Consider the following 24,333-nt stretch of genomic DNA (forward strand, 5'->3'; position numbering starts at 1 on the left):
TTTATACTGGCCTTGTGTGGTGTTTCTACAGACCAAGTATGTGCTTTAAAGTCATTTTAGTCCCTGCACCAAATTTTTCTTTAAAACTTTTATTGATTTCTAACCAAATTATTAACCATTTGAGGGGACAGTCTTTTGACGGTGTATATATATCTCAGCTCTAAGAGCTTGTTTTGGCTAGCATATTTGTTAAAATCTCTCACTGTTGCACTAGTTTTGGTGGTACTAATTGCAGAAGCACTAGTATAGACCAAACCAACTTCATTTTAACCTCTGTATCATCCATCCCTAGTTTCCAGCTACATCACAATGTAAAGCTACTGATTAAAGTGTCAAAATACCATGTTTCAATAAATGAAATATTTGTTTCTATTGTAACAGAAGTAGTTTTTTTTATTAAGGTTATACAACCAAAGAACAGGTTTTAATATCCTTTGAGCTCCTTCTTATTTAGTTGGTACTCTATTAATTGGGCCTCTCACTCCCAGTTGGGAGGATAGATTGTCCATTGAGGAGTTCTATTAAGGAGCTTCTACTGTATTTCTCAAAATGAGAAAAAGTCTTGATTTTTTTAACTAGAGAAGGGCTCAAAATGAAACCCTAGAACTTAACATCCTAGCACTCATTGTTCAAAATCTTTATTCCCATGTATGAGCCTTTTGAAGTGAATGGGACCGTACATGTGAGTAAAGTGATGAGGGTGAAAGTATCTAGGATTTGGACCATTAGATACCAATCCTGCAAATACTACGCACCTATATAAACTTACCCATGTGACCCATTGACTTCAACAGGTCTGGTCACATGTGAGTAAAGGCACAAGTGAGTATTTTCGTAAGTGTTTGCAGGACTGGGACTTTAGATGGCTCTTTGGGGCAAAGACTTTGTCATCTTTTATGTGAAATGCTATGCAGACATCGGGTGCTGTCAAAATATAATAACTGATATATGCTGACTGAGGCATATCATCATGTATGCCTTTGTATGGAGCTCCCCCTGTAGTCATTGGGAGCTCTGTGACTAGAGAGCTGACAGACATAGGTACATGGTGTTCTCTTTAAACAATAGTTCAAATCCCTTGTTTTTATACAGGATATCTTTTCCAAGAAATGGGTTCATTGAGAGCTCCTAAAATTGCAAATTTTTAATATTATGCTTCCATTCTCCAGTTTGTGTCAAGGATAAGGAGGGGAGATCTGTGAAATAAAGGAATTTTTGTACTGTCTGATATATTTTTCTTTTCTTCTTTTCTTTTCTTTTAAATGTGTAATTGTATGTCTACTTGTGCAGGCAGAAAAAGCTAGAAGTGGCCATGGAAGAAGAAGGCCTGGCAGATGAAGAGGTAATACCAATTGAAATACATTTGAAGGCTTTATCTTTCATGGTTACTGTTCAAAGCTGGTGTTCGATGAGTATACGGTTGGCTGTTAACAGTCTTATTATCCAACATGATTTTTTATTTATTATATAAGTTTTGCTGTTGTAAACAAACAGCATATTTTAGTGTGTAGCCATTAATAAGCTTTAATTTTTTTTAATCAAAAAAAAGTTGCTCACACCCCTGTTCAGTTCTTATAATTCAATCTGACAGAGCCACCCAAGAAGAATGTAACATAACGCTTGTTTTTCGGAGTACAAATCTGTTTGAAATTCAGTTAGGAGTTGGGAAGGAAAGAAAAAAGGGCCAGAAACACTTGGATGATACAGGCAGAAGACAAAATACACAGAAGAGAGGATCTAGGTTATAGGCCCTGATTCAGCAAGGTTTTTAACTATGTACCCAACTTCAAGCATGTGACTAATTCCACTGAAGTCAATGGGAGTTGCACATACTCACCTGAAGGCTGAATTTGCCACAGTGGCTTTATATTTTCACTGAACCAAACCTTTGTTTTTTAAAACACTGGGGGCCTAGCTTTTCCTTCCTTTACATCAGCTTTATAGCAGTAAAGGAGTTAAACCTGCTTCACAGCAATGTAAGTTGGAAGAGAATCACACCCACTGGATCTTTCAACATTTCCTCCATTAAATTGCCTTGCTGTGGTCATTCACATAATTGTTTCTTGTATTGGACTTTATGTGATGCAATAAGAATACAATAAAATCTACCTCAAATAGTTCTTGAATTGGTGCATTTAACATAACACCTGTCTTTGATGAGAGAGAGTAGAGAGCAAGTGAGCATGTAATGCCATCTTGTGGCTTTAAATGATAATAAAAATATAATATAAAAATTTTATTACTGACTCATTGCCTGACCCTCATAAGTCTCAGCACCTTTAAACTCATGTTAACATCATTGGAAGGTGAGGTGCTCAGCATCTCTCAGAATGAAGCCCTTTGACACTTTCATATATTAAAATATATTGGGACTTGCAATGACTGTCCAGTTGCCTGCTTAATATTGATCTCTGCTGCCCAGCAGGCTACCCATTGCTGCCTTTTGCCTTTTTCTCCCCCTGTCCAAGTCATGGAACCTGTACTTTTGCTTTTCTTGACCTTTCCCACCTGCCCAGCCCCCAAAGTAGAATTGTCTTCTGGGCCAGTGGATTTTACCCAATGGCATCTGTAGCAGATTTCAACCTCTTGTGTGTGAATGGTCAAGTTTTTGAAGACTCACTGGAAAAAAACACTTTGAAATGCCATCAGCTGGTACCTGTCCTCCTACTCACACCCAACCTCAAGAGTTGTAATTGGGTTTATTTAGGTCATTGTACAGTGGTTTGTACTTTAAGCAAAGTCTCTTTCCTCTCTCTCATGTATAGTGGAAACCAGTAACTAAGCTTCCCCTCAGACTTGTCTAATTTTTTTTTTTAACTGTCTCTCTTTACTCAAGTAGCACAAAAAACACACAATGGGGCTGGAGTACAGGTACAGTAAGAGCTGGGCAAGTCCTGTGGAAGATTTTGAAAATATTTTCTGTCCTGAATCCGGATGAAAAGTTGAAATCTCAAATATTTTTGTAAACTGAAAATAAAAAAAAAAAAAAATTGTTTTCGGCCAATTGAAATATGTTTTCTTTATTTCAAAATGTTTTGTTTCAATTTCAACTATTTAATTTTTGTTTTTATAATTAGTTTGTATTGCAAATAAGAAAAAATCCTTTTGAACAGGGAAACCAGAATTTTCCATTTTTAAGATGATGAAATAAAAATTTTCAAGTAAAACAACAAAACCAAAACCATTTTAACAGACCTTTTCCTGCAAAAAGTATTGGTTTTGATGAATCAATACTTTCTGACCAAAAAAATTTCATTGAAAAATTCCTCACCATCTCTATAATTGTTCATGAAATACCAATGTTATTGTCGTAAACATGGAGAACTGAAGCTGGTGGGGGTTTTTTTTTTTGTTGTTTTCTTTTTTTTGTGTGGAAGCCAATCTCTAAGTACTAGGATGAGTTCTTCCTGGGGGGGACAGAATATTCATGCCTGCTTTTTGTGGGGTTTCTTGCACCTTCCTCTGAAGCATCTGGTGCAAGTCATGTGAGAGACAGAATATTGGACTAGATAGACCAGAGATCTGTGGTGAATTATATTTTCTGTGGTCTAAAACTTTCTTTTTCTAAAATATAGTTTTATGTATTCAAAATATTTTCAGTTATGTATGTTACTTAACTTACAATAAACTTTGTAATTATCACGTGATATGTTTCCATAGAAAAAACTACGTCGGTCACAGCATGCACGCAAAGAAACAGAATTCCTGCGACTGAAGAGGACTAGGCTTGGCTTAGATGACTTTGAATCGCTAAAAGTTATAGGAAGAGGAGCATTTGGGGAAGTATGTGTCCTGTTTGCTTCTAAGTGGGTTAAGCTAAATCAGAAAAAGTTATATTTATTCTGGAATAAGAGTGTCCACATAGGGAATTATTCCAGAATAGCTATTTCAGAAAATTTGCAAGTGTAGACCAGCCCTTAAGATTTTACTTTAAAAATTAGCATCCTTGATCTAAAGAACATGATATTTGATTTGACTATGAATTTGTCAAAATACTGATCATCTCAAAGAGAGATCTAAAATCTATTGATCACTGAAGTTAAAAAGACAACTTCTGATTTGGTGTAAAAGTGCATAATATGGATTATGTCATGTTTGTTTCTTTTTTGTGTCTTCCTGATTTTAAAATCAAATGCATCTTTTAAATGCCAACAATTTTCAATCCTCCAAGATATTACAATTAACAACTTTGTGAGGTATATTAGAATTATGGTTTTCTATTTAATTTTAGGTACGCCTCGTCCAGAAGAAAGATACGGGTCATATTTATGCAATGAAGATATTGAGAAAAGCTGATATGCTGGAAAAAGAGCAGGTTTGTGGAATGGAATGCTCCTAGGTTTATAGTAAATACCTTTTGTGTTTCTGTTGCTTATACTAGGAAATTAATGAGATTATAAATTATTTGGGACAGGAACCATCAGTTTGTCCTGTGTTTGTTCTGCACCTAACACAGTGGGCTCCTAGTCTATGACTAGTGCTCCTAATACAAATAATAATAATAATAATAATAAAGGTTAGAAAATAAGGTAGTGTAATGGCGTTTTGAAAAGTGTTGTATTTATAAGCTCCTGGGGGCAGGGACAATGCCCTTTTTCTTCAGTTTTTATAGTACAGATAGGACCCTTCATTTTCAATTTTTTTTTTATTTAATTTTTCCTGGGAATTTATCAGTATTTATTACCACAACAACAAAAACAGATGAAAATCAGTGCAAAAAAGTATTAATAATTTTTCAGGGTAAATATCAGGTTTTATTTTGGTGGACGGAAAGACGGGAGAAAAAAGGTATTCAGTAGATTAATGCTTTGAATTCCGTATAGTGCAGAACTAAAACAGAACTCAAAACACAATGTTATCTCTGAGTTTAAGAAAACAATATATCTCTAGTCCCCAAATAAAATTCTTTATTCAAATAAACAGTTTACTGTTGTAGACTTAGAACTATTAGCCTATAAATATTTACATTTTAATAATTGGGCCATACCATTTGCAACACATACACTCAACTTCTTCCTTTTCTCCTACTTATTTAAAACTTTAAAAAAATTAATCACAGTTAAAAAAAATTAATTGCCATTAATCACAGTTTTAATCGCACTGTTAAACAATAGAATACCAATTGAAATTTAGCAAATATTTTTGAATTTTTTTCTACATTTTTAAAATGAATTGATTTCAGTTATAACACAGAATACAAAGTGTACAGTGGTCACTTTATATTACTTTTGATTGCAAATATTTGCACTGTAAACAAACAAAAGGAATAATGTTGTTCAATTCACCTCAGACAAGTACTGTAGTGCAGTCTCTTTATCATGAAAGTGCAACTTACAAATGTAGGGGTTTTTTTTGTTCGTTACATAACTGCATTCCATAACAAAACAATGCAACCTTTAGAGCCTACAAGTCCACTCAGACTACTACTTTCAGCCAATCACTAAGAGAAACAAGTTTGTTTACATTTACGGGAGATAATGCTGCCCTGCTTCTTATTTACAATGTCCCCTGAAAGTGAAAACAGGCGTTCGCATGGCACTTTTGTAGTCAGCATTGTGAGGTACTTACGTGCCAGATATGCTAAACATTCATATGCCTCTTCAAGCTTCGACCACCATTCCAGAGGACATGCTTCCATGCTGATGATGCTTGTTTAAAAAAAAAAAAAGGTGTTAATTAAATTTGTGACTGAACTCCTTGGAGGAGAATTGTATGTCTTCTCCTCCATGGTTTTATCCGCATTCTGACATCTATTTTGTGTTATGGTAGTCTCTGACGACGACCCAGCATATGTTGTTTGATTTAAGAGCATTTTCGCTGCAGATTTGACAAAACATAGACCAGGTTCCAATATCAGGTTTCTAAAGATAGCTACAGCACTCAACCAAAGATTTAAGAATCTGAAATGCCTTCCAAAATCTGAGAGGGACTAGGTATGGAGCATGTTTTCTGAAGTCTTAAAAGAGCAACACTCTGATACAGAAACTACAGAACCTGAACCACCAAAAAAGAAAATCAACCTTCAATTGGTGGCATCTGACTCAGATGATGAAAATGAACATGTGTCGGTCTGCACTGCTTTAGATCCTTATCAAGCAGAATCCATCGTCAGCATGTCCTCTGGAATGGTGGTTGAAGCATGAAGGGACATAAGAATCTTTAGCACATCTGGTATGTAAATATCTTGCAACACCGGCTATAACAATGCCATGCAAATGCCTGTTCTCACTTTCAGGTGACATTGTAAACAAGAGGAAGATAGGATTATCTCCTGCAAATGTAAACAAACTTGTTTGTCTGAGTGATTGGCTGAACAAGAAGTAGGACTGAGTGGACTCGTAGGCTCTAAAGTTTTATATTGTTTTATTTTTGAATGCAGTTATTTTTTGTACATAATTCTACCTCTGTAAGTTGAATTTTCATGATAAAGAGATTGCGTTACAATATTTGTATTAGGTGAATTGAAAAATATTATTTTTATTACAAATATTTATAATAAAAAATAAAGAAAAGTGAGCACTGTACACCTTGTATTCTGTGTTGTAATTGAAATCAATGTATTTGAAAATGTAGAAAACATCCAAAAATATTTACATAATTCTATTAGTGTTTAACAGCATGATTAATCATGCGATTAATCATGATTAATTTTTTTAATCACTTGACAGCCCTAGTTTAAACTGAAAAAGAAGGGTCTTAAGTACAGGGCATTCTGTCAGTACTCTATATGCAAGAGGTTTCTTGAAAAAAATTTTTTTGGCCCAAATTAAAAATTGAGATATGATTGTTAGACCCTCTGCTGGTCAAATGTTTTGTCCATCCCATTGTTTTAAACAGATGTTCCTTTGAATAGGTACATGACTGAAACATAACAATTATGTTTAATGCCAGAGGTTATGTCTACACTACAGCAAGAAGTGTAACTTCCGGCTCAGGTAGATATACCCACGCTAGCTCTGTCTGAGCTATTGTACTAAAAATAGCTATGACAGCACGGGTGGTGGCACATACTAGTATCCAAAGTACAGTCCCACCCTATCTCCTGGGTTATATACTCAGGCGGCTAACCTGTGCCACTGCCTGTGTAGATGCAACAACACTGCAATTTTTAGTGCTAGCTCTATCAAAGCAGGTGCAGGTACATCTGTCCAAGCCAGAAATTACATCCACAGCAACAGTATAAACATACTCACAGAAAGTAGGGAGCATACATTTGCTGAATGTTCCACTGCATAATGTGTTCTGTAGGAACAACACATTGAAGATAAATGCAATAAAATCTACAGCTGACACTGGGAGAGATCATCATGATTTGTTTCTAAACTAAGTTTAATTGTATGCAGTATCCTCATTCTGAAAAGGAGGGAGTGAGGAAAGAAATCTTTTTCAAGGTAGTAATATGGGATAGCTTAACTAGCGGTAGGCAAATAACTTAAAGTGAGTAGTCTGCTGTGGGGAGGTGACAGAATGAGGATTGTGAAGTCTACTGTCATCACAGAAATATTTCTGGCCAGTAGAGTTGGGCGGCAGGAGGAGTGTAAAAAAAATTGCATTAAAGTTCAGGTCTCTATTGCTTGATGAAAATAGCTCTGAAAGCTGGAAACGTAAGATTTCCTTCTACTTAATAATTTCTTGTATCTGATGCATGAAAAATCTTCAGCTGTCAGGGATTGTTGTTCAGCTCTTCATATTTCAATTTTTTTAAGAATTAGGAAATGCACAGTGCACAGTGGGATAAAGCGCTTAGCTGCATTATCCTTAAGTTCTAGTGACCCTCGCTGAGTTCCCATACCATATAGTCTTTCTGCACCAAGCCTCTTCTCTGCTGAAATGCTCCCCCTTTACAGCGCCACAGTTCTCCCAACTGACAGTGGTGCAGACAAAAATAATACATCAAGGTGCTTTTCCACCTGTACTACTCTGTAGACTGTTTTCAGATAAGAGTTCCAAAGCCTAGGATATTTCTCAGTGCATTTTGTGAACAGTTGACTAATATTTTTCAAAAGTTTTGCTAGTAAGTTGTATTCAGCCAATGGAATATCACTTGGGATATTTCACTGCAGCTCAGGCACTTGTATTTTACCTATATCTTCTGCCAGACAAACAGGCTCTGAAGTAAAAGCTGCTGAAACTGGCAGTACCAATGTATCTCTCATTTCTACAGATGTGGTTAATTTAGCAACCAACCCATTCTTATTAGAGAAGATTCATCCTCAACCATGCTATAAGGAACCTATTATTATACAAAACAGTTATCAGCTCACTTGGGATACATAAATGAGAGGTCTGATAATTTATAGTCAATAATAATACTCCACCCATCACTTACCTCTGTTTCATAATTTAAGACAAGATCCTACACTTGTACCGGGCTTTCACACTGACTTTCAAATTACATTCCAGACATTTGTAGGTATGGTGAAACCCCATTATAATGTGATAATTGCGGTCCAGAAATTCGATCGTGATAAATGCAGGGTCACGTTACAGCAGGGTTACAAAAATTTACCATTTCAAGTCGTTAAGTTTCTCTTGTGCAAAAAACGACTTGCATTTGCGAACTGCCCATAATGGTAACTGAAAGGGTATGGCAATAATTAGTGACAGCACAAGCTAATCAACCTATTAAACGAGCCAGAACCAGCCTGAGAATGGCTGGGTTTAGACTTTGAAAACCGGAGTTTTGGAACCTGGCAGACTGGGGCTGGAGCGGCTCTCGAGAGATCTGTACAAAGGCATTCAGCCGACTCTACAGCCTTATGCTTACTGTCCTAGGGAGACCTCAGTTCTGGAAGCAGGGGAGATCTCGCGATCTCTCTCCCTTTTTCTGCTTCCCTTCTCTTCCCACCTTCCTGTGTCTGTTGTATCATCTGCCTGATGGGCTAATTAGCCTCTTAGTTCTCCTCAGCCCATCAGTTAGGCACGGCTCTTCTTAATGAGATCTACTCTAGAGTAATTAATTAGTTACAGTGATCAGAGTGTTGGCTCAGCTGCTGTTGCCCAGCACCCTGACACAGGATTATAAAGTTTCTTCATCAGAGATCGTGAACAATGCAGTGATTGGTACAGTAACTAGAAATACAATTTAATATTAAAGTAATAATTGTCTTTGATATTAATGACCATTTGTTTATTATCTGTGCATGTAGGTGGCCCATATCAGAGCAGAAAGAGATATATTGGTCGAAGCGGATGGTGCTTGGGTGGTGAAAATGTTTTATAGTTTTCAGGATAAAAGGAATCTTTACCTGATCATGGAGTTCCTACCTGGAGGTAAAAAGCAAACCAATGAGTTCAGTGGCTAAAGTATCTATTCCTTTTTTATGTAGTTGATGACAAAAGCAATCTTAAATACTTGATGCTCATGGGATTTTTATGCTGTGTTAAGTTCCAGTGTGAGTGATATGCACATTCCTGCATATTTTTTTTGTGTCTTTAGAACATCTGTAATAATAGTTGTGGGTTTGGATTAAATCATTCCTGTAATCAGATGTTCTGCTGTTCTCTACTTATGCCACCAACTGTGAAAGTGGCTATTACTGAAAACAATTACTGTGTGGTATATCTTAGGAGATACGTAATTCAATTAGGGTGAACAGACAGCAAATGTGAAAAATCAGGACAGGGGGTGGGGGTAATAGACCCCAAAATCAGGACTGTCCCTATAAAATCAGGACATCTGGTAACCCTAAATTCAAGTGACTCCACTTCACTGAGTACCCTACTTAAAAATCCAGTTAATAATTTTCAGCTGGTTCCTGCTAGGTCCAATTTGCCAAACAGGCTTTGAAGCAGAGTAACAATGGGTCTATTGGGCTAGCAGTTCCTTGGAGGATTGGCTTTGCAGCTGAAACATGCAGAAGCCAATTGTAGGATTCTAATGGAATCTACTGCTATTTCCAGTAGGACTATCCTTGGTAATTAAAATGCACTGGTCTTTCTAATGTGTTTTTCTCTGTGGGTAGGTGATATGATGACCTTACTTATGAAGAAAGACACTTTAACAGAAGAGGAAACACAATTTTACATTTCTGAAACTGTGCTGGCCATAGATGCCATTCATCAGCTGGGATTCATCCATAGAGATATTAAACCAGATAACCTCTTGCTGGATGCCAAGGCATGTGACTTGTTTGTAAACTATTTAAGTTTAAGCTTCTACTGTCTGACGCCAATCTCCCTTACACTAGTGTTAATCAGAAATAACTCCATTGGAGCCATTAGCATTACACTAGTGTTTAAACTGGAGGGAGTGAAGTTAGAATCTGCCTCCCGTATTTTATGTTGTAGAACATCTATACAATTAGCATAGCAAAAGTAGCAATACATTGTTGTAAACATTTTCAGTAAAGTAAAATCGGGATCTTCTTAAATGCTAGAAAAGACCCATCCACAATGTCCAATGTACGTGCAGACTGTAGCCTCAGGCTAAAACCACATTCACATACATTAATTGATGTTGCAGTCTGAGACTTTAAGAAAAGCATAAAGTACAAAATATACTGACAATGCTACAGAAATGTACAGTTTTTCTTTTAAATGATCATTGTAACTTTTGATGCAATTATCTCATTTGGCTTTTTCTCTGTTAACTGATCAGAAGGGAGATTTACTGGTTAGAGCAAGATTTTGAGAGCTAGGAAACTAAACTGGTCTGTTACCTTAAGTGAGTCTGTTGACCACCTCAGATCTTTCTAAATCCATCTATAAAACTGGATTAAAACACAATATCAAAATTGTTTAAGTATATTTCATCCTAACTGAGACTTCCTAGTAAACAATATTGTACTTTTCCATTCTTTTCCCTTCTAACCCCACGCATCAAATAAACAAAACTCCTTCATTCTTTGGAATAATTAAGCATACTTCATTCATTACAAAAAAGACGCAGTGATTCCCCTGCTCAGAAAAATCATTCTTTCTTGGTGTATAAAGATTCAGTCCTTATAATGCCTTCTAGATAAATAATGCTGCACAAATCTGCAGTTGACACATTTCTGAAGCAAGCAGGTAATGTTGTTAAAACGTATTTCCCCCTCTAACACTCAACTTTCCCAACAATGTTTGTATCTTCTCTGATTCTGTAGGGTCACGTGAAGCTATCTGATTTTGGACTGTGCACTGGTTTAAAGAAAGCTCACCGAACTGAATTCTACAGGAACCTTACACACAATCCGCCAAGTGACTTTTGTAAGTATAAAGGTGTTCTAGTTAAAGTGTTAAGCGGCTTAAGGCTGTAGCCATTCTACACTGTAATTGTAAGCCTGTTAGGTTTCACAGAATAAGCAAGACTGGGTTGGGTTGCGTTGGTTTTTTTTGAATGGGAGAACAGTACACCGAATACTAGCAATTAGAGGAAGAAGATGATGTTGGTGATTCTGTTGGTGACACTTTTTTCTCTGAATCTGAATTAAACCCATTCCCCATAATGTTAGAGGACCATGTGCTGCTGGAAATATTCTTCCAACTGATGAGGACATTCTAGCTGAGATCAATAATGATCTCATGAAACTTTTCATAATGGTAAGGGTGTCATCCTATTTGCCATGGTCACATTTCAACGGTAGGTTACTAATTACATGCTACTGATCTAAATTCCCTCTGTGGTTTAATTCAGATTCCTTGTTCTTGACTTCCAGCTTTGCTCTGCAATGGCTGCCATGGTCAGAAGTGCCTGTATTTTATTGGTGGAAGGGGTAATCAGTGTATATACATTACCAGGCCTATCATAAAGGTGTTGAGCTTCAGTTAGTGTTGGTAAAACGTTAAGAAATCCTTGGATCATTGTATCAAATATCATTATTGTTACTGTTGCACTTTAAACATTCCCCATCCTGGCAGCTTAGAATTGTTTGACATAACCTCCTTTTTCCCTCTCCAATTCTACCAAAAAAATAAAAATCTGTAATAGAACATTTTAAAGGTACAAAAAGATTATTGTGTAAAAACCATATGTAATCAAACAGGCTGATTTTTTTTCTTTTTTGTACTCCTTCACAAATCTTTTAATGTCTAATAACTCTGTTTTGTAAATAAGCATTTCAGAATATGAACTCAAAGAGAAAAGCAGAAACATGGAAGAAGAACAGACGACAGCTGGTGAGTCACTTCACAGTGGAACCTAGTTAAATTTTGTAGAAATAAAGTTGTCTGCACATACCTCTTTGTAAAGACAAACATGAGACAAATTTAAAAAATCTGCATTAATGTTCAAATTGCTGCCTTAAAATCTCAAAGGCCCAGATCACGCAAACATGAATGTACTTAACGTTGTGTGAGTAGCTCCACTGTAGTCAAGAGGCAGTGTGGTTTAGTGGTTAAGGCACCAAATTCAGTCACAAGACCTGAGAGCAGATCTTCAGTTGATATAAATGTTCATGGCATGGAGCCATGGAAACTTATACAGATCTGCCACTTTGAGCACTTATTCTTGGCTCTGCCACTGGACCTGCTGTCAAGTCAGTTCACTACTTTGTGCTTTTGTTTCCCCTCCCACCTTTCATTTGTCTTGTCATTTAGACTGGAAACTCTTCAGAGCAGGGATTGCCTCTTACATATGTTTGTATATTACCTTGCATAGTGGGGCCCCCCTCTCAGTTGGGTTCTCTAAGTGCTATCATCATACACAGAATTAATGCTAATAGCAAGTGTTTGCATGATCAGTGCCTAAGTGAGGCCATTCAAAAACAGTCCAACAGCAAAGGTAACTCAACCACTTAGTTCATTCAATTATATGAACTCAGTTGTACGCTTTGTAAATCACAAACTCTAATATATTAAACTCATAACATAATAACACAAGTATGTCTCTGCTGTATTTGAAAATATTAATAAATATTTATAAATAGAAAAAATAATAAACATTGTATGTGTCCAGTACAGCCAGGCAAACATTGCTTTCTGACTCTTAACTTTGGCATTTCTTGACTTGATAAAATTTACCTTAGAGGTTGAGGTGGTTTAAAAAATCTGAAACATCTGTTTTTCAAAACATCTATTTACTTGTGTGTTTTATAATTTTATAGGTTGTTGTGTCTTCACTGCAGGGTTAACTTGGGTGATTGGCAGTTGGGTGTGAGTCCCTGGGTGGGTCTAGTTTGGGTGTGAGCAGCCAAACCATAAAGCCATACTTGAGCAGGTCCACTTGACTGAGTCAACACTGGCACTGCACTCGCTTGTGTGAGGCACTAGGACTTCTGAGATCTCATCCCATGATTCTTAGCACTGCAGTAAAATGAGACGCTCTCTGATTGTTTCCTAGTGAATTGTAGGAGAACTTGTCGTCTATCTTTCTGGGCATGGAGGGGGATCTGTGGAAAGGCATCGGAGAAGTATCAGCAGTTGAGTGATTGAGCCTGCGTCCTAGGCAGGTTACCAGCCTGAGTGTAATTAGCATTTGGGCTTTAAGTAGAGATGAGTGAAATTCAAACTTTCCTTCTGTCAGGAAATTCCTGACCAGCTCTAGCTTTAACCTGTACCCCAGGATAGGCCAGTGAGCCCGGGTACAAAGTACACCTCACTTTTTTTGTGTGTAAATGGAAGCCACGTTAGGGGAAACACCGAAATAAGAGTCTGAGTTAATTCTGCAGTGCAGACACGCTCATATAGAGAACAGTTTGTTAGTGTTTCAGGAGAGTTAGATGTTGAATGTACACTTTTTCTGACTACTTTTGTAATTTACTAGTAACACAGTAGGCTAAAATGTATAAAGAAATGTGATCTAAGGAATCATTGATATTTCAGTCTGTATGTACTATACGTGCTATGGGCTCTTCATGCTTGGGGGTGGGGGTGGCAGTCTAACTTCACAGTTATTTTTGGTTCTGTGCTTGTGTATCTAAATAAACAGTCTCTTTTGGGTTTTATGTATTATGACTTATCAAATTACTTATCCTTTTTCTACTAAATAGCAGTACTCTATCTATTAATTCCAGTAAGTTTTTTTTCTTCACAGAACTTTAAAATGGTGAGCGTATAACCCATATACAGAGCCCACCCAACCCCTACTTTTTTGTTTTGTTTTGTTTTCCAGGCATACTCTACTGTTGGGACCCCAGATTATATTGCTCCAGAAGTATTTATGCAGACTGGGTACAACAAGTTGTGTGACTGGTGGTCTTTGGGAGTGATTATGTATGAAATGCTAATAGGTATGTTGTTATTACCAACCCTGAGATCGATTTTAGGGTCAAAAGGGACCATTAGATGACTAAGTCTGACCTACTGTATAACACAAGGCATAGAATTTCATCTAGTAACTTTTTTTTACTGAGCCCAACAATTTGTGCTCAACTAAGTAGCTCTTCCAGAAGGGCATCCACTCTTAATTTGAAGACATTAACCTTAGTAGTTTTGTCCAGTATTTGATCACCCTCGCTGTTAAAAATTGTTACAGATTCAGTCCCCTTAACTTTTAATATTACAATTTCAAAAGTATTTTGTAATTTTCAAGGAGAGAATTTTTTTAGTTGACATTGCCATGCAGAAATTTGAGGGAGAGGTAGCAAAATAGTTTTGTTTTATGTCATACTGGGCCTAGGTACACTTTTCTAATGTTGGAAAAGCTCATTAAGCTTTTTTCCGTTTCTGTAGGGTATCCACCTTTCTGCTCTGAAACGCCACAAGAAACATATAGGAAAGTTATGAACTGGAAAGAAACGTTGGTGTTTCCCCCAGAGGTGCCCATTTCAGAAAAAGCAAAGGACTTAATTCTGAGGTTAGTAACTAAAACTTTTGTGGCCATTCAGACCCATAGACATGATCCTCTTCCATTACGTTCATTTTCCAGTGTGTGGAGAAACTCATTTCTGCAGGATGGAAAGGTGCTGAACTCATCTCCTTCTCCCCATATAACCATTTCTGGAGGTCTTTTGTGACAAGCACCATAAAAATTATTAATAATAGTCCACAGTTATCTGAGAGAAATTTATTCAATCAAGTGGAAGATCAAAGCATCTTTTAATTTTAGACACAGAAAGTTTTAGGTTGAAAGAGAAGTTGAAGGACCCCATCCAGGTACCTCTCCCACTTTGCCCTTTCTCCTATCCACTTCATCCATTCTTGGTAAATATTTCAATTTTTCAGTTTTTCAATTGTACCTCACAAAAATTTGTTTTAAATTCTCATCTGAATGCTTTGCATGAGGGAATCGGAATAATGCAATTGCAAATCTCTTGGCGTGTCTGTCTCCAGCAGTAGAGACAGAACAGATCTGAAGGAAAAAGAATGTTTTAAAAATCAAATTTTCGGTTATCCATTGTGGAACTGGAAAAACTGAACAGCATCCAGCACGTAAAGCACATCAATTTAGAGCCAACAAAACAATGCAGCAGATATAATGGAGTTTGACTTAATCAGCACTTCTCAAATGCAGCCACTGTGGTTGAATGTGACCACCATGGGCTTTTTTTGCAACCACAGCCTCCTGGGCTGTGATGGGTAATAAGAGGGGCAAAGCAGTGCCTCCTTCCCTCCACTCCCCGTTGCTCCTGGATGCATTGCCTTAGTGTTGGTTGCTGGGGCCTCCAGCAGGAGTTGGACCCTGCCCCTCTCTGGAGACACGTGGGGCACAGCGCTGGAGGAGCAGTCACTTGGTGAGTTCCCCATCTTCTGGCCATGGGGCTTCGGGCTCCAGCCCTGAGCTCTGGATGAATGGTGGCAGGCCCTAGGCTCTGTCTGCGCAGCTTCGGGCTGTTCCCAGGCCGCCTCCCCTCAGCGTCAGGCTCCGGCCCCCAGCTGCCTCCCAGCCACCCCTCCCAGTTGCCTATGGTCCCCCCCGCTTTCCCTGACACTCCCACAATCCAGGGCTTAATTTGTCCCCACATTTGCTGAGGCTGAGTAAGTGATACTTGTATGTTTGTTAATATCACTTTTCACAACTGACTTACTAGCTAGCAATAAATAAATTACAATGATTTGGACGTGTATGTGTGCATATTTATTTGTTTTTCCTAAAGCTAATTAAGTATTTTAGGAAAAAGTGTGAGAGTGGCCACCAGCAAGAGTTGGTGGCCGGACTCTGAGGCCACTAAGTAATTTGTCCTGAAAACTCCAATATAGAGATTGTTGGGCTGTATGGATAAAATCACATTTTCCAAAAGCCATTTCTTGGTGATGGTGTTTACTCCTTACCTAATATTGATTGACCTGTAGGGATTTGATTTGATTTCAAGGATCAGATTAGAAATAATTTTTCTTTAGCTTTTTTATTTTTTGGCAGAAGGGTACTCAACAAGTGCCATTCAGATGTAAGCCAAGAATATCACTCTTGTGAGAGTATAGCTTAGTCAATTTATAACCTGAATGACTTGTCACATTACTGAAATGCCTGTCAGAACTTGCTTTGTACTGGCAAGAAGGAGGTTTTGTTTCTATGAAGATTTGGCAGGTAAAATGTTTTATGAATCTGGATGTTGTGATCATTTAAGTATAGTCAGTTACCCATATTGATTCTAATAATTGAATTGCTCTGAGTATGTTAGCCACTGCCAAACAGACACTCTCTTGTAACTCTGTTGCCTGAAATAATGGAGAGAATCTTCCATCTGCTGGACAAAAATTGTTGCTGAGCACAAATTGTCTACTGCTTTCAGTACGGAATAGGTGACTACTTGAAAGCAGAAGTGGAAACTAGTTAAACAAATCAGCTTTCAGAAGCAACATTAGTTTATACAAAAGCAGCATGTCCGTCAGCAAAGGCGTTTATGGGAGGGCAGCACACTGTCATGCACCAAACTGAAGGCCCAATCTGCAAATTAGATCAGTTGGTGGCTCAGCACCTAAAGGGTCCGGACTCTTTATTTGAAAGGGCCTTATTGTTTTCTCCATTATGGATGCTTGACAAGGCACTTGCTTCTCCAGTTGTCTGGTGGCTAAACTATCAATTCCAGAAGGCTGAATCACAGCACAGCACTGACTTGTCTGATGGAACGTGCTGCTGTTTAAAGTGGGAGGATAAGAAGGTTTTGGAGGTTGGTTAAAAAGAGAGAGTACTTAACAGAAATGGATGCTTTAAAATCAAGATATCTCTCTTGGGCCAGACCATGTGGAGAAACTGGAAATTCCAAGAAACGAAATGCCTTCCTGTTACCAGTTTGGAATAATAACCAGCTCTGGCAGCAACTTGTTCACAAAAGCCTGGAGCTGAAAGGGAAGTATAAGATATTACCATTGTAGCATTGTGCCTTTTATAATATGGCTGACAACATTTTATTTCTGTGATTTTTCTAGGTGTAATGGGATGTTGAACAATCCAAAGATAAAGCAATTTAAAGGATTTTATAAAATCCCTGCTGCAGGATTGTACAATGATGTATTTGATATGCTCTTTTCTGCATTGATTGTAACATTCTTTCCCCCCCCCCCCTTCAGATTTTGTATTGATTCAGAAAATAGAATTGGTAGTAATGGAGTAGAGGAAATAAAGGATCATCCATTTTTTGAAGAAGTTGACTGGGGACATATCAGGTATATAGATGTGCTTTGTATATTGGATGGAAATGTTGGTAGCAATAACTTCATATGCTGTAAAGGCAGGAATAACTTATCCTAATTAGCTTTTTATTTTAAAGTGTAACTACAGTAACTCCTCACTTAACGTTGTAGTTATGTTCCTGAAAAATGCGACTTTATGCAAAACAATGTTAAGCAAATCCAATTTCCCCATAAGAATTAATTTAAATGGGGGGATAGGTTCCAGGGAATTTATTTTTTGCCAGACAAGACATTATATACATATACAGTATAAGTTTTAAACAAACAGTTTAATATTGTACACAGCAATGAATGATTGTGAAGCTTGGTTGAGGTGGTGGAGTAAGAGGGTGGAATATTTCCCAGGGATTGCCTTTCTGCTAAATGATGAACTAGCACTCAGCTGAGCCCTCAATGGTTAATAGGCCATTGTTAATGTAGCCTCACACTCTACAAGGCAGCATGGACTGAGGGCAGGAGGGAGGAAACACAATAGATGCAGGGCAGTAGCTGCAAACACTTCCCTGCAAAAACTGAACATGATGATGAACCCACACTATCCAGCTGGTGCACACCACTCCCTCCTCCTGACAGCACATGTACGGCTGCATAGGTGTCGACTTTTCAAAGTGTTAGGGGGTGCATGCATGAGTGAGAGAGAGAGAAAGACATGCATTGCCCTTTTAAGTACACTGACCCCACTTCAAGTATGTTGCCCTTTTAAGCTAATCAGCCAGTTCAGACAGGAAGCAACAGCTTCCTGCAAGCTCTCCCCGTCCCCTTCTGTCGCTGAGCTCTATGACTGTCCCCTCCTCCACTTTTTTGGGGGGAGGGCAGCAATGAGGACATCCTGACATCAGCAACCCTCTTCTCTTCCCCCGCCCCGTCCCCCCAGCAAGCAGGAAGCTCCTGGAAGCAGCTCCAAGGCAGAGGGCAGGTCAGGAGCAGCACAGTGGTAGGGGGGAAGGCCACCTGAGCTGCTGCTGGGCAGATGCTGAGCTGCATACCTTACAGGAAATTTATGGAAGCTGATGGGGGAATGGGGGCTGCCGGCTCCCCCTGGTTCTAATCCCCACAAGGAGGGGCTGCTCTTCCAGAGAATCCTGCAAGCAGTGGACAAAGCAGGCAGCTGCTAAATGACGTTCTAAGGGAGCTTTGCACAACTTTAAACAAGCTTGTTCCCTAATTGATCAGCAATGTAACAACATTAACTGGGACAACCTTAAGTGAGGAGTTACTGTATTGGAAAAACAAGCAATTCCAGCCTTATTCTCAGAGGAGGGAACTGACATTCATAGAGCCGATCTGTTTGTTATGCAGCATTCCCCAAACTAGAGAGAATCCAGACTAGTTTGCAGTGCTGCAGGACAGAAAGCAGTGGTGGCAGGGAAATCAGAGAGATTCCTGATTTGCACTCAACTACCCCCAGCATGTTTGCTCCCATGGCTGCAGTAGGCCAGACCTTAGAAGCCAGCCACCTCTCCCCCTGCTCCCACAGCTACCCATACTGTAACAAGCTGACAGTATGATTCATGGCTTTGAAAATACATGTGGCCCATCCCCAGAGAGCAGCCAGGGGTCTCCCCCAAGTAGCATGTAGCCTTCTGACCAGCTCATTTGAGGAGGGGGAAAAAAGAAAATTAAAAAAACCCAGCAAATAAAAATAGCAAACAAAAAAAGTATACACAGAAATGACAAAGAGAATGAGAATGAAAAGGAGAAAGGGCTGTAACTATGAGTGAAAAACAAGGGCATCTCTTTTAAAACTGACTCTAGTGGCACTCAAAATATGGCCAATAGAGACAACTGCTGCTACCATCCTTTAAGGATACAGATAAACTTGTGTCTTGTAAATATTGTACCTTTATATGTAAAAGCCCATATTTCTCCTTGATGGTCATCCCACCCAATCATGCAGCTCAGTTGAAGTCAGTGGAGGTATAACGTACACCAGCTGAGAATCTTGTCCTTCATGTTTACAAGGGGGATATTGTCATCCTGTAGCAAAATGAAAAGTAATGAAGCTTTTCTTACTATTCAGTTCTCTTTTTTTGTGTGTGTAGGGAGAGGCCAGCTGCAATCTCTATAGAAATCAAAAGTATTGATGACACTTCCAATTTCGATGAATTTCCTGAATCTGATATTTTACAGCCAGGTGAGACCTTTGTAAATTGCAGTCTTATCTAACAGATCCCAAAATATAACCATAAATTTTATTTCCTTTATATTCATTTTCCCCGTATCTTGATCCAACTACTTCAGACCTGCACTGTATTTGGATTATCTGGAAACTTTTGTTAGTGAACTGTATTTAAATTTAAAAAAAACCCTAAATCTGTGAACTACCCCTTTCTTAATCCTCTTTCTCGAGGAGTGTGAAAAGATAGCTTTTAATCTGGGGGGAAAAGGGGTGTGTGTGTGTGTGTGTGTTTGTTGCCTCACTGGTAAGCAGTTACAGGATTTCACGATATAGACAATATTGCCACATTTTTGGTAAAATGTATTGCATTAATTGGTTTTCAGATGTTTGGTAACATTGCAGTTTCAGCCCGATGCAAATGTTATATTCTTTGCAGGCAAAATTTCAAAAGCATCTAAATGTTTGACAAGCAGCAGTACTAAGGTTAAACTAACACTTAAGTGACTTAGGAACCTAATTCTCATCGTAAGTCATATAGGCACTTTTGAATAAGTTAAGTCAGCATTTAGCAGGAGATTCTTAAATGTATGAGTCCTGAATCTGCAAGGTGATGGGTTCCCTCAGCTCCCACTGGCTTCAGTGATACTGTTTGTGTGTGTTGAGTGAGACACATGCTTGTATGTTGGCGTCAAACAGTCTTTACTACTCTTCTAGCTCATCCCACTTACCCAAAATCTTAATTTTTTTTCTGTAACTCTGAAATGACTCCTATAGAACGGCAAGTTTGTTTTCCTCTTCCTTTAATGCCAGAATTTTCAAACCTGGATGCCTGAAGTTAGGTACCTAACTCTATATTTAGGCAGTGAATTAAATTACATGCATTTCTTTTCATAAGTTCTGAGGCTCTATTACTCCCATTGACTTTAATAGGCATTTATGATACACAGTATCACAGAAAATGCTGCTTATTCTTTAGATGCCTAAATATGAACTTGAGAACTTAACTTTCAGCACCAAGTCTGAACGTTTTGGCCTAGAACTATAGGAACATTAATCTGAATAATTATTTTACAAGACAATTCTATGTTCAGTACTGGAATAATATTAGATGTTCATAAAGTAAAATGTTGCTCTCCTAAATGCTCTGCAAACATCACAAAAGCACTAATTAGTGAAGAAATTCAAAAAGAGTATAAGTATAGAGTGGTACAATCCCACTGGGAAAGGTCTGATTTTTGCTGCTGTTTTTGGTGGGATACCGTGCGTGTGTGCGTGTGCGTGTGTGTGTGTGTGTGTGAGAGAGAGAGAGAGAGCACTCCTAAAAGTTGTTGTGTTTTTTTTAATTGTGGTCACAGTTGGGGATCAGGATCTTACTGTGGCAGGCAATATAAAGGCCGTTTGTTCCTCAAAGATGCCGGATGATATCCTGGCCCTTTTGAAATTAATGGCAAAATTTCCATTGACTTTGTTAGGACCAGGGTTTCACCTGCAGTCTTTATTATGCTAGAGAGAACCAACTTCAATATTGTTTGCCTGACGTGTGGTGACTTCTCTTGCCAGCAATACCAATTTTTTTAATTTTCTTTTTGACTTCTACATTCCAGTGCCAAATACCACAGAACCTGACTACAAATCCAAAGACTGGGTTTTCCTCAATTATACCTACAAGAGGTTTGAAGGGCTTACACAGCGTGGCTCTATCCCTTCCTATATGAAAGCTGGGAAGTTGTGAAACAAAACAAAACCCCATAAAATTAAAAACAAAACGAAAAAACCCAAACCTCAGGTAGCTGCATCACCAGTCCTGCTTGGCGTAGACATCAATACAGTGACTCTGGTGCGCATCGACTTCACAAGGAAATTCTACAGGATTAGGATTTCTAAGACTACTACAGGAATTAGTTGGCAGTGCCAGCTGGCTTTTTTTTTTTTATATTTGAATATTTTTGTTAACTTTATTATACAAAGGTACTGGAATAAAAGGGTCAGACATCCCTTTGTAACTGCACTGCCTATGTGTGTATAAAGGTTAATTATGCCTCTGTGTACTGTGGCTTTGTTTGTACTGTAAGCCATCTAATCCACCCAGGAGAAAAACATATCATTTTAAAAAGCAACATGGGCTAATGTTGCAGCACCATTATTTTACTGCTGTCCTGGTGGGTTTTAGATATACGGTATAAAAACCATCAACCATATTTGTAAAGGTCTCTTTCGAGTGATTGTCCACATGGATTCCTCTCCTGGTGTACATGCACCCATGCACAGAGTAATTTAACAGTCACCAAACAACCAGAGACAACATTGCTCTTTTCCTCAAAGAAGCCCCTCGCCTTGGTACAGATATTTCAGAAATCCCAAGAACACCTGAAAGGGTAGCTCCACTTGTGGAAGAAAAATACTCCTCTTGCTCAGCAGTGAGAGCATACCAACTATAGGACAGGTTCCACCGGATACTTAACCTTATTAATCAACTTCTGTAGCTCCACCTCTGCAGATCAGGGCCCATTCCATCACGCTTCTGCAACATCTGCAGCTCCTCTAAGTGGCATTCCCTTTTTTGAGCTATGTAGGGCAGCTACCATTTCATTCAGTGCTACTCCTTAGTAAAGAGCTCCAGATCTGATGTCCACTTTGGCAGAGTTGTCCTGCAGCCATTGTTTAAACAGACTGCAAGTAGACCTCTGGACAGTGAGGTCACTGCTTGTGAGGCACCAGAAGTGGCACATATGTGGGCAATTATGTAAGCAGGGTTACTTGCCTTACAGTAACCTGTGGTTCTTTGAGATGTTCCACAGCCTGACCACCTTCCCTGAGGGATTTTTGGGCCCACTCTGGCCCTTATGCCCTCAGAACATCCAGGACGCAGATGCGGCCGCAACAGACACTGCTCTTCAAAAGAATCTAATCTCATATTTATTAGGTGCATGCACCCCAGAAGTGGAATCCATGTGGGCCACACATCTTGAAGAACCACAATTAATATAGAGTAAGTAGACATTCTTTATCAAAAATGTGCCCTATGTAATTGAACTTCGCAAGATAAATGAAGGTAATTTATTAAGGAGATTTCATGGAAATAGCAAACACCTAATATGCTGATTTGTCTGTACATATTAATTGGTTTATCTCCAGGGGAAAATCTACACCCTCCTTTAGTCATAACACTAAAAATAATTTGCATATAAAACTGCCAATGGTTAATCAAATGAATACTCACATAGGAGTTACACTGTTAGGGAGACTTACTACAGTATATTTAGCATCATAATCTCCCTTATCGTGATAGTTGAATTTCTTTATTTTCTGAAAAAAGGCATTATTTTAATCTAATCAGCAAGTCAAATTAAAGAAAATATTAAAATACTGCTTTTAGAATAGTAGTGGGAATTCTTTTTAAAGGCAAAACTGTGACACTGTAATGATGTAAAGACAACAGAAGGTTTATCTACACTGGCTTTCCAAAAACAAGGAAGAGCAACATATCTTTTTGCTTGTTAATTTTTCCTTTCGACAGTGTTTGTCATTGTGCCATTTTCTTTCTTATTCTCAGAGTACCAAAGATCCTGCAATGGCTTGATGTTTGCAACCATGTGAAGTTTTGATTTCCATGCCTATGATTTGTTAACTTCTGTTTAAATGTGGAATGGGGTATACAATTCATAAAAGTTTTTTTTTCTGGGAAGTTAACCTATTCCAGCAGGAGAAACTGTTAAATCATCAGTTGCATAGAGGTGAGCCTGAACCAAAATCCTGTATCTGACTACTCACAAACTGAGGAGGAAGTTTTGGATTGAAATACAGCTGAATTTTTGGACTTGGGTCCATCTTGAATCAGCATGGGTTAATAAACTGAGGTACAGGCAGTAAATGATGGTCAGGGGATTATTTTGTGTGTGTGAGAAGGGGTTAAAAATACAAAGTAATGTTGCCAGCATTCAGAATTGAATATTGTTGAGACTGCATTTGCACTGTTAATTTGCCTTGCTGACGAGTTGGGTAAATTTTATTTTTATAGATCAATTATTAAAAACCTAAGTCATTGCATACAGTGTGGGATAATTACAAGCATTGTAACATACTGTACCTTGTCCTTTTAATGTTGTTCATATTACAAAAGATCATTCTCTGAGTCTAAATGGCAACTGCTATATTTTTTTCCTGGACTGTTGCATTAGTTGTGGTGGGGAAAGTTACATAGAAGCATTATAAAAGATTTATATGAGGCTTTTTACAGCATTTGAAAATAAACATAGCATTCTTTTGTAAAGTTGCAGGTTTTTTAACCCAGTTCATAATGTTGTTTTATTTTACTTTCCAAACGCATAGACGACACAGGACTTCTGAGACATTTGAAGGCTTTCGGTGTTGGATATGCCCATGTTGAATTCCATCATATACCTGTCAAAGCTACAGTTGCCTTCGGTCAAAAGAATTAGCCATGCTGCTGTTGCTATCAATACATAAACGGCAACCATGTGTATACAAATAGTTATTACTATTTATTATAGCTTCCCAAACTTTTTCCTGTGTGGACCACATTTTAGTAAATTGAGTCTCTCGTGGAGAACTTGCCCTACCTATTTGTTATGGGAAGAACCATCTCCCTTTCCTGGGTGCATGCCATCTCTGTGGCAACTATTGCAAATGATTACATGTAATATGTTTTACTCGGCCAGCTTTTGGGGGTGGAAGGGACAAGTTTCCAAACTTTACGGAGT

At 38.3% G+C, this 24,333-nt stretch overlaps 1 protein-coding gene across 1 annotated transcript in view; it reads left to right on the forward strand.

Moving 5' to 3' along the window:
* STK38L (serine/threonine kinase 38 like) overlaps window positions 1–23,882 on the forward strand; it is a 60,454-nt gene extending 36,572 nt beyond the window's left edge. Inside the window, exons 3-14 of the mRNA XM_032767263.2 lie at window positions 1,291–1,342; window positions 3,661–3,783; window positions 4,232–4,315; window positions 9,150–9,273; window positions 9,966–10,120; window positions 11,088–11,190; window positions 12,038–12,099; window positions 14,033–14,150; window positions 14,593–14,716; window positions 17,371–17,466; window positions 19,536–19,627; window positions 21,217–23,882. Coding sequence (XP_032623154.1) covers window positions 1,291–1,342; window positions 3,661–3,783; window positions 4,232–4,315; window positions 9,150–9,273; window positions 9,966–10,120; window positions 11,088–11,190; window positions 12,038–12,099; window positions 14,033–14,150; window positions 14,593–14,716; window positions 17,371–17,466; window positions 19,536–19,627; window positions 21,217–21,344 — 1,261 coding nt within the window. The 3' untranslated portion in view covers window positions 21,345–23,882. The remainder of the gene's footprint in view (window positions 1–1,290; window positions 1,343–3,660; window positions 3,784–4,231; window positions 4,316–9,149; window positions 9,274–9,965; window positions 10,121–11,087; window positions 11,191–12,037; window positions 12,100–14,032; window positions 14,151–14,592; window positions 14,717–17,370; window positions 17,467–19,535; window positions 19,628–21,216) is intronic.
* The last annotated feature ends 451 nt before the right edge of the window (window positions 23,883–24,333 follow it).

This window comes from Chelonoidis abingdonii, chromosome 1, assembly GCF_003597395.2.
Source record: "Chelonoidis abingdonii isolate Lonesome George chromosome 1, CheloAbing_2.0, whole genome shotgun sequence".
NCBI classification, from domain to species: Eukaryota; Metazoa; Chordata; order Testudines; family Testudinidae; genus Chelonoidis; species Chelonoidis abingdonii.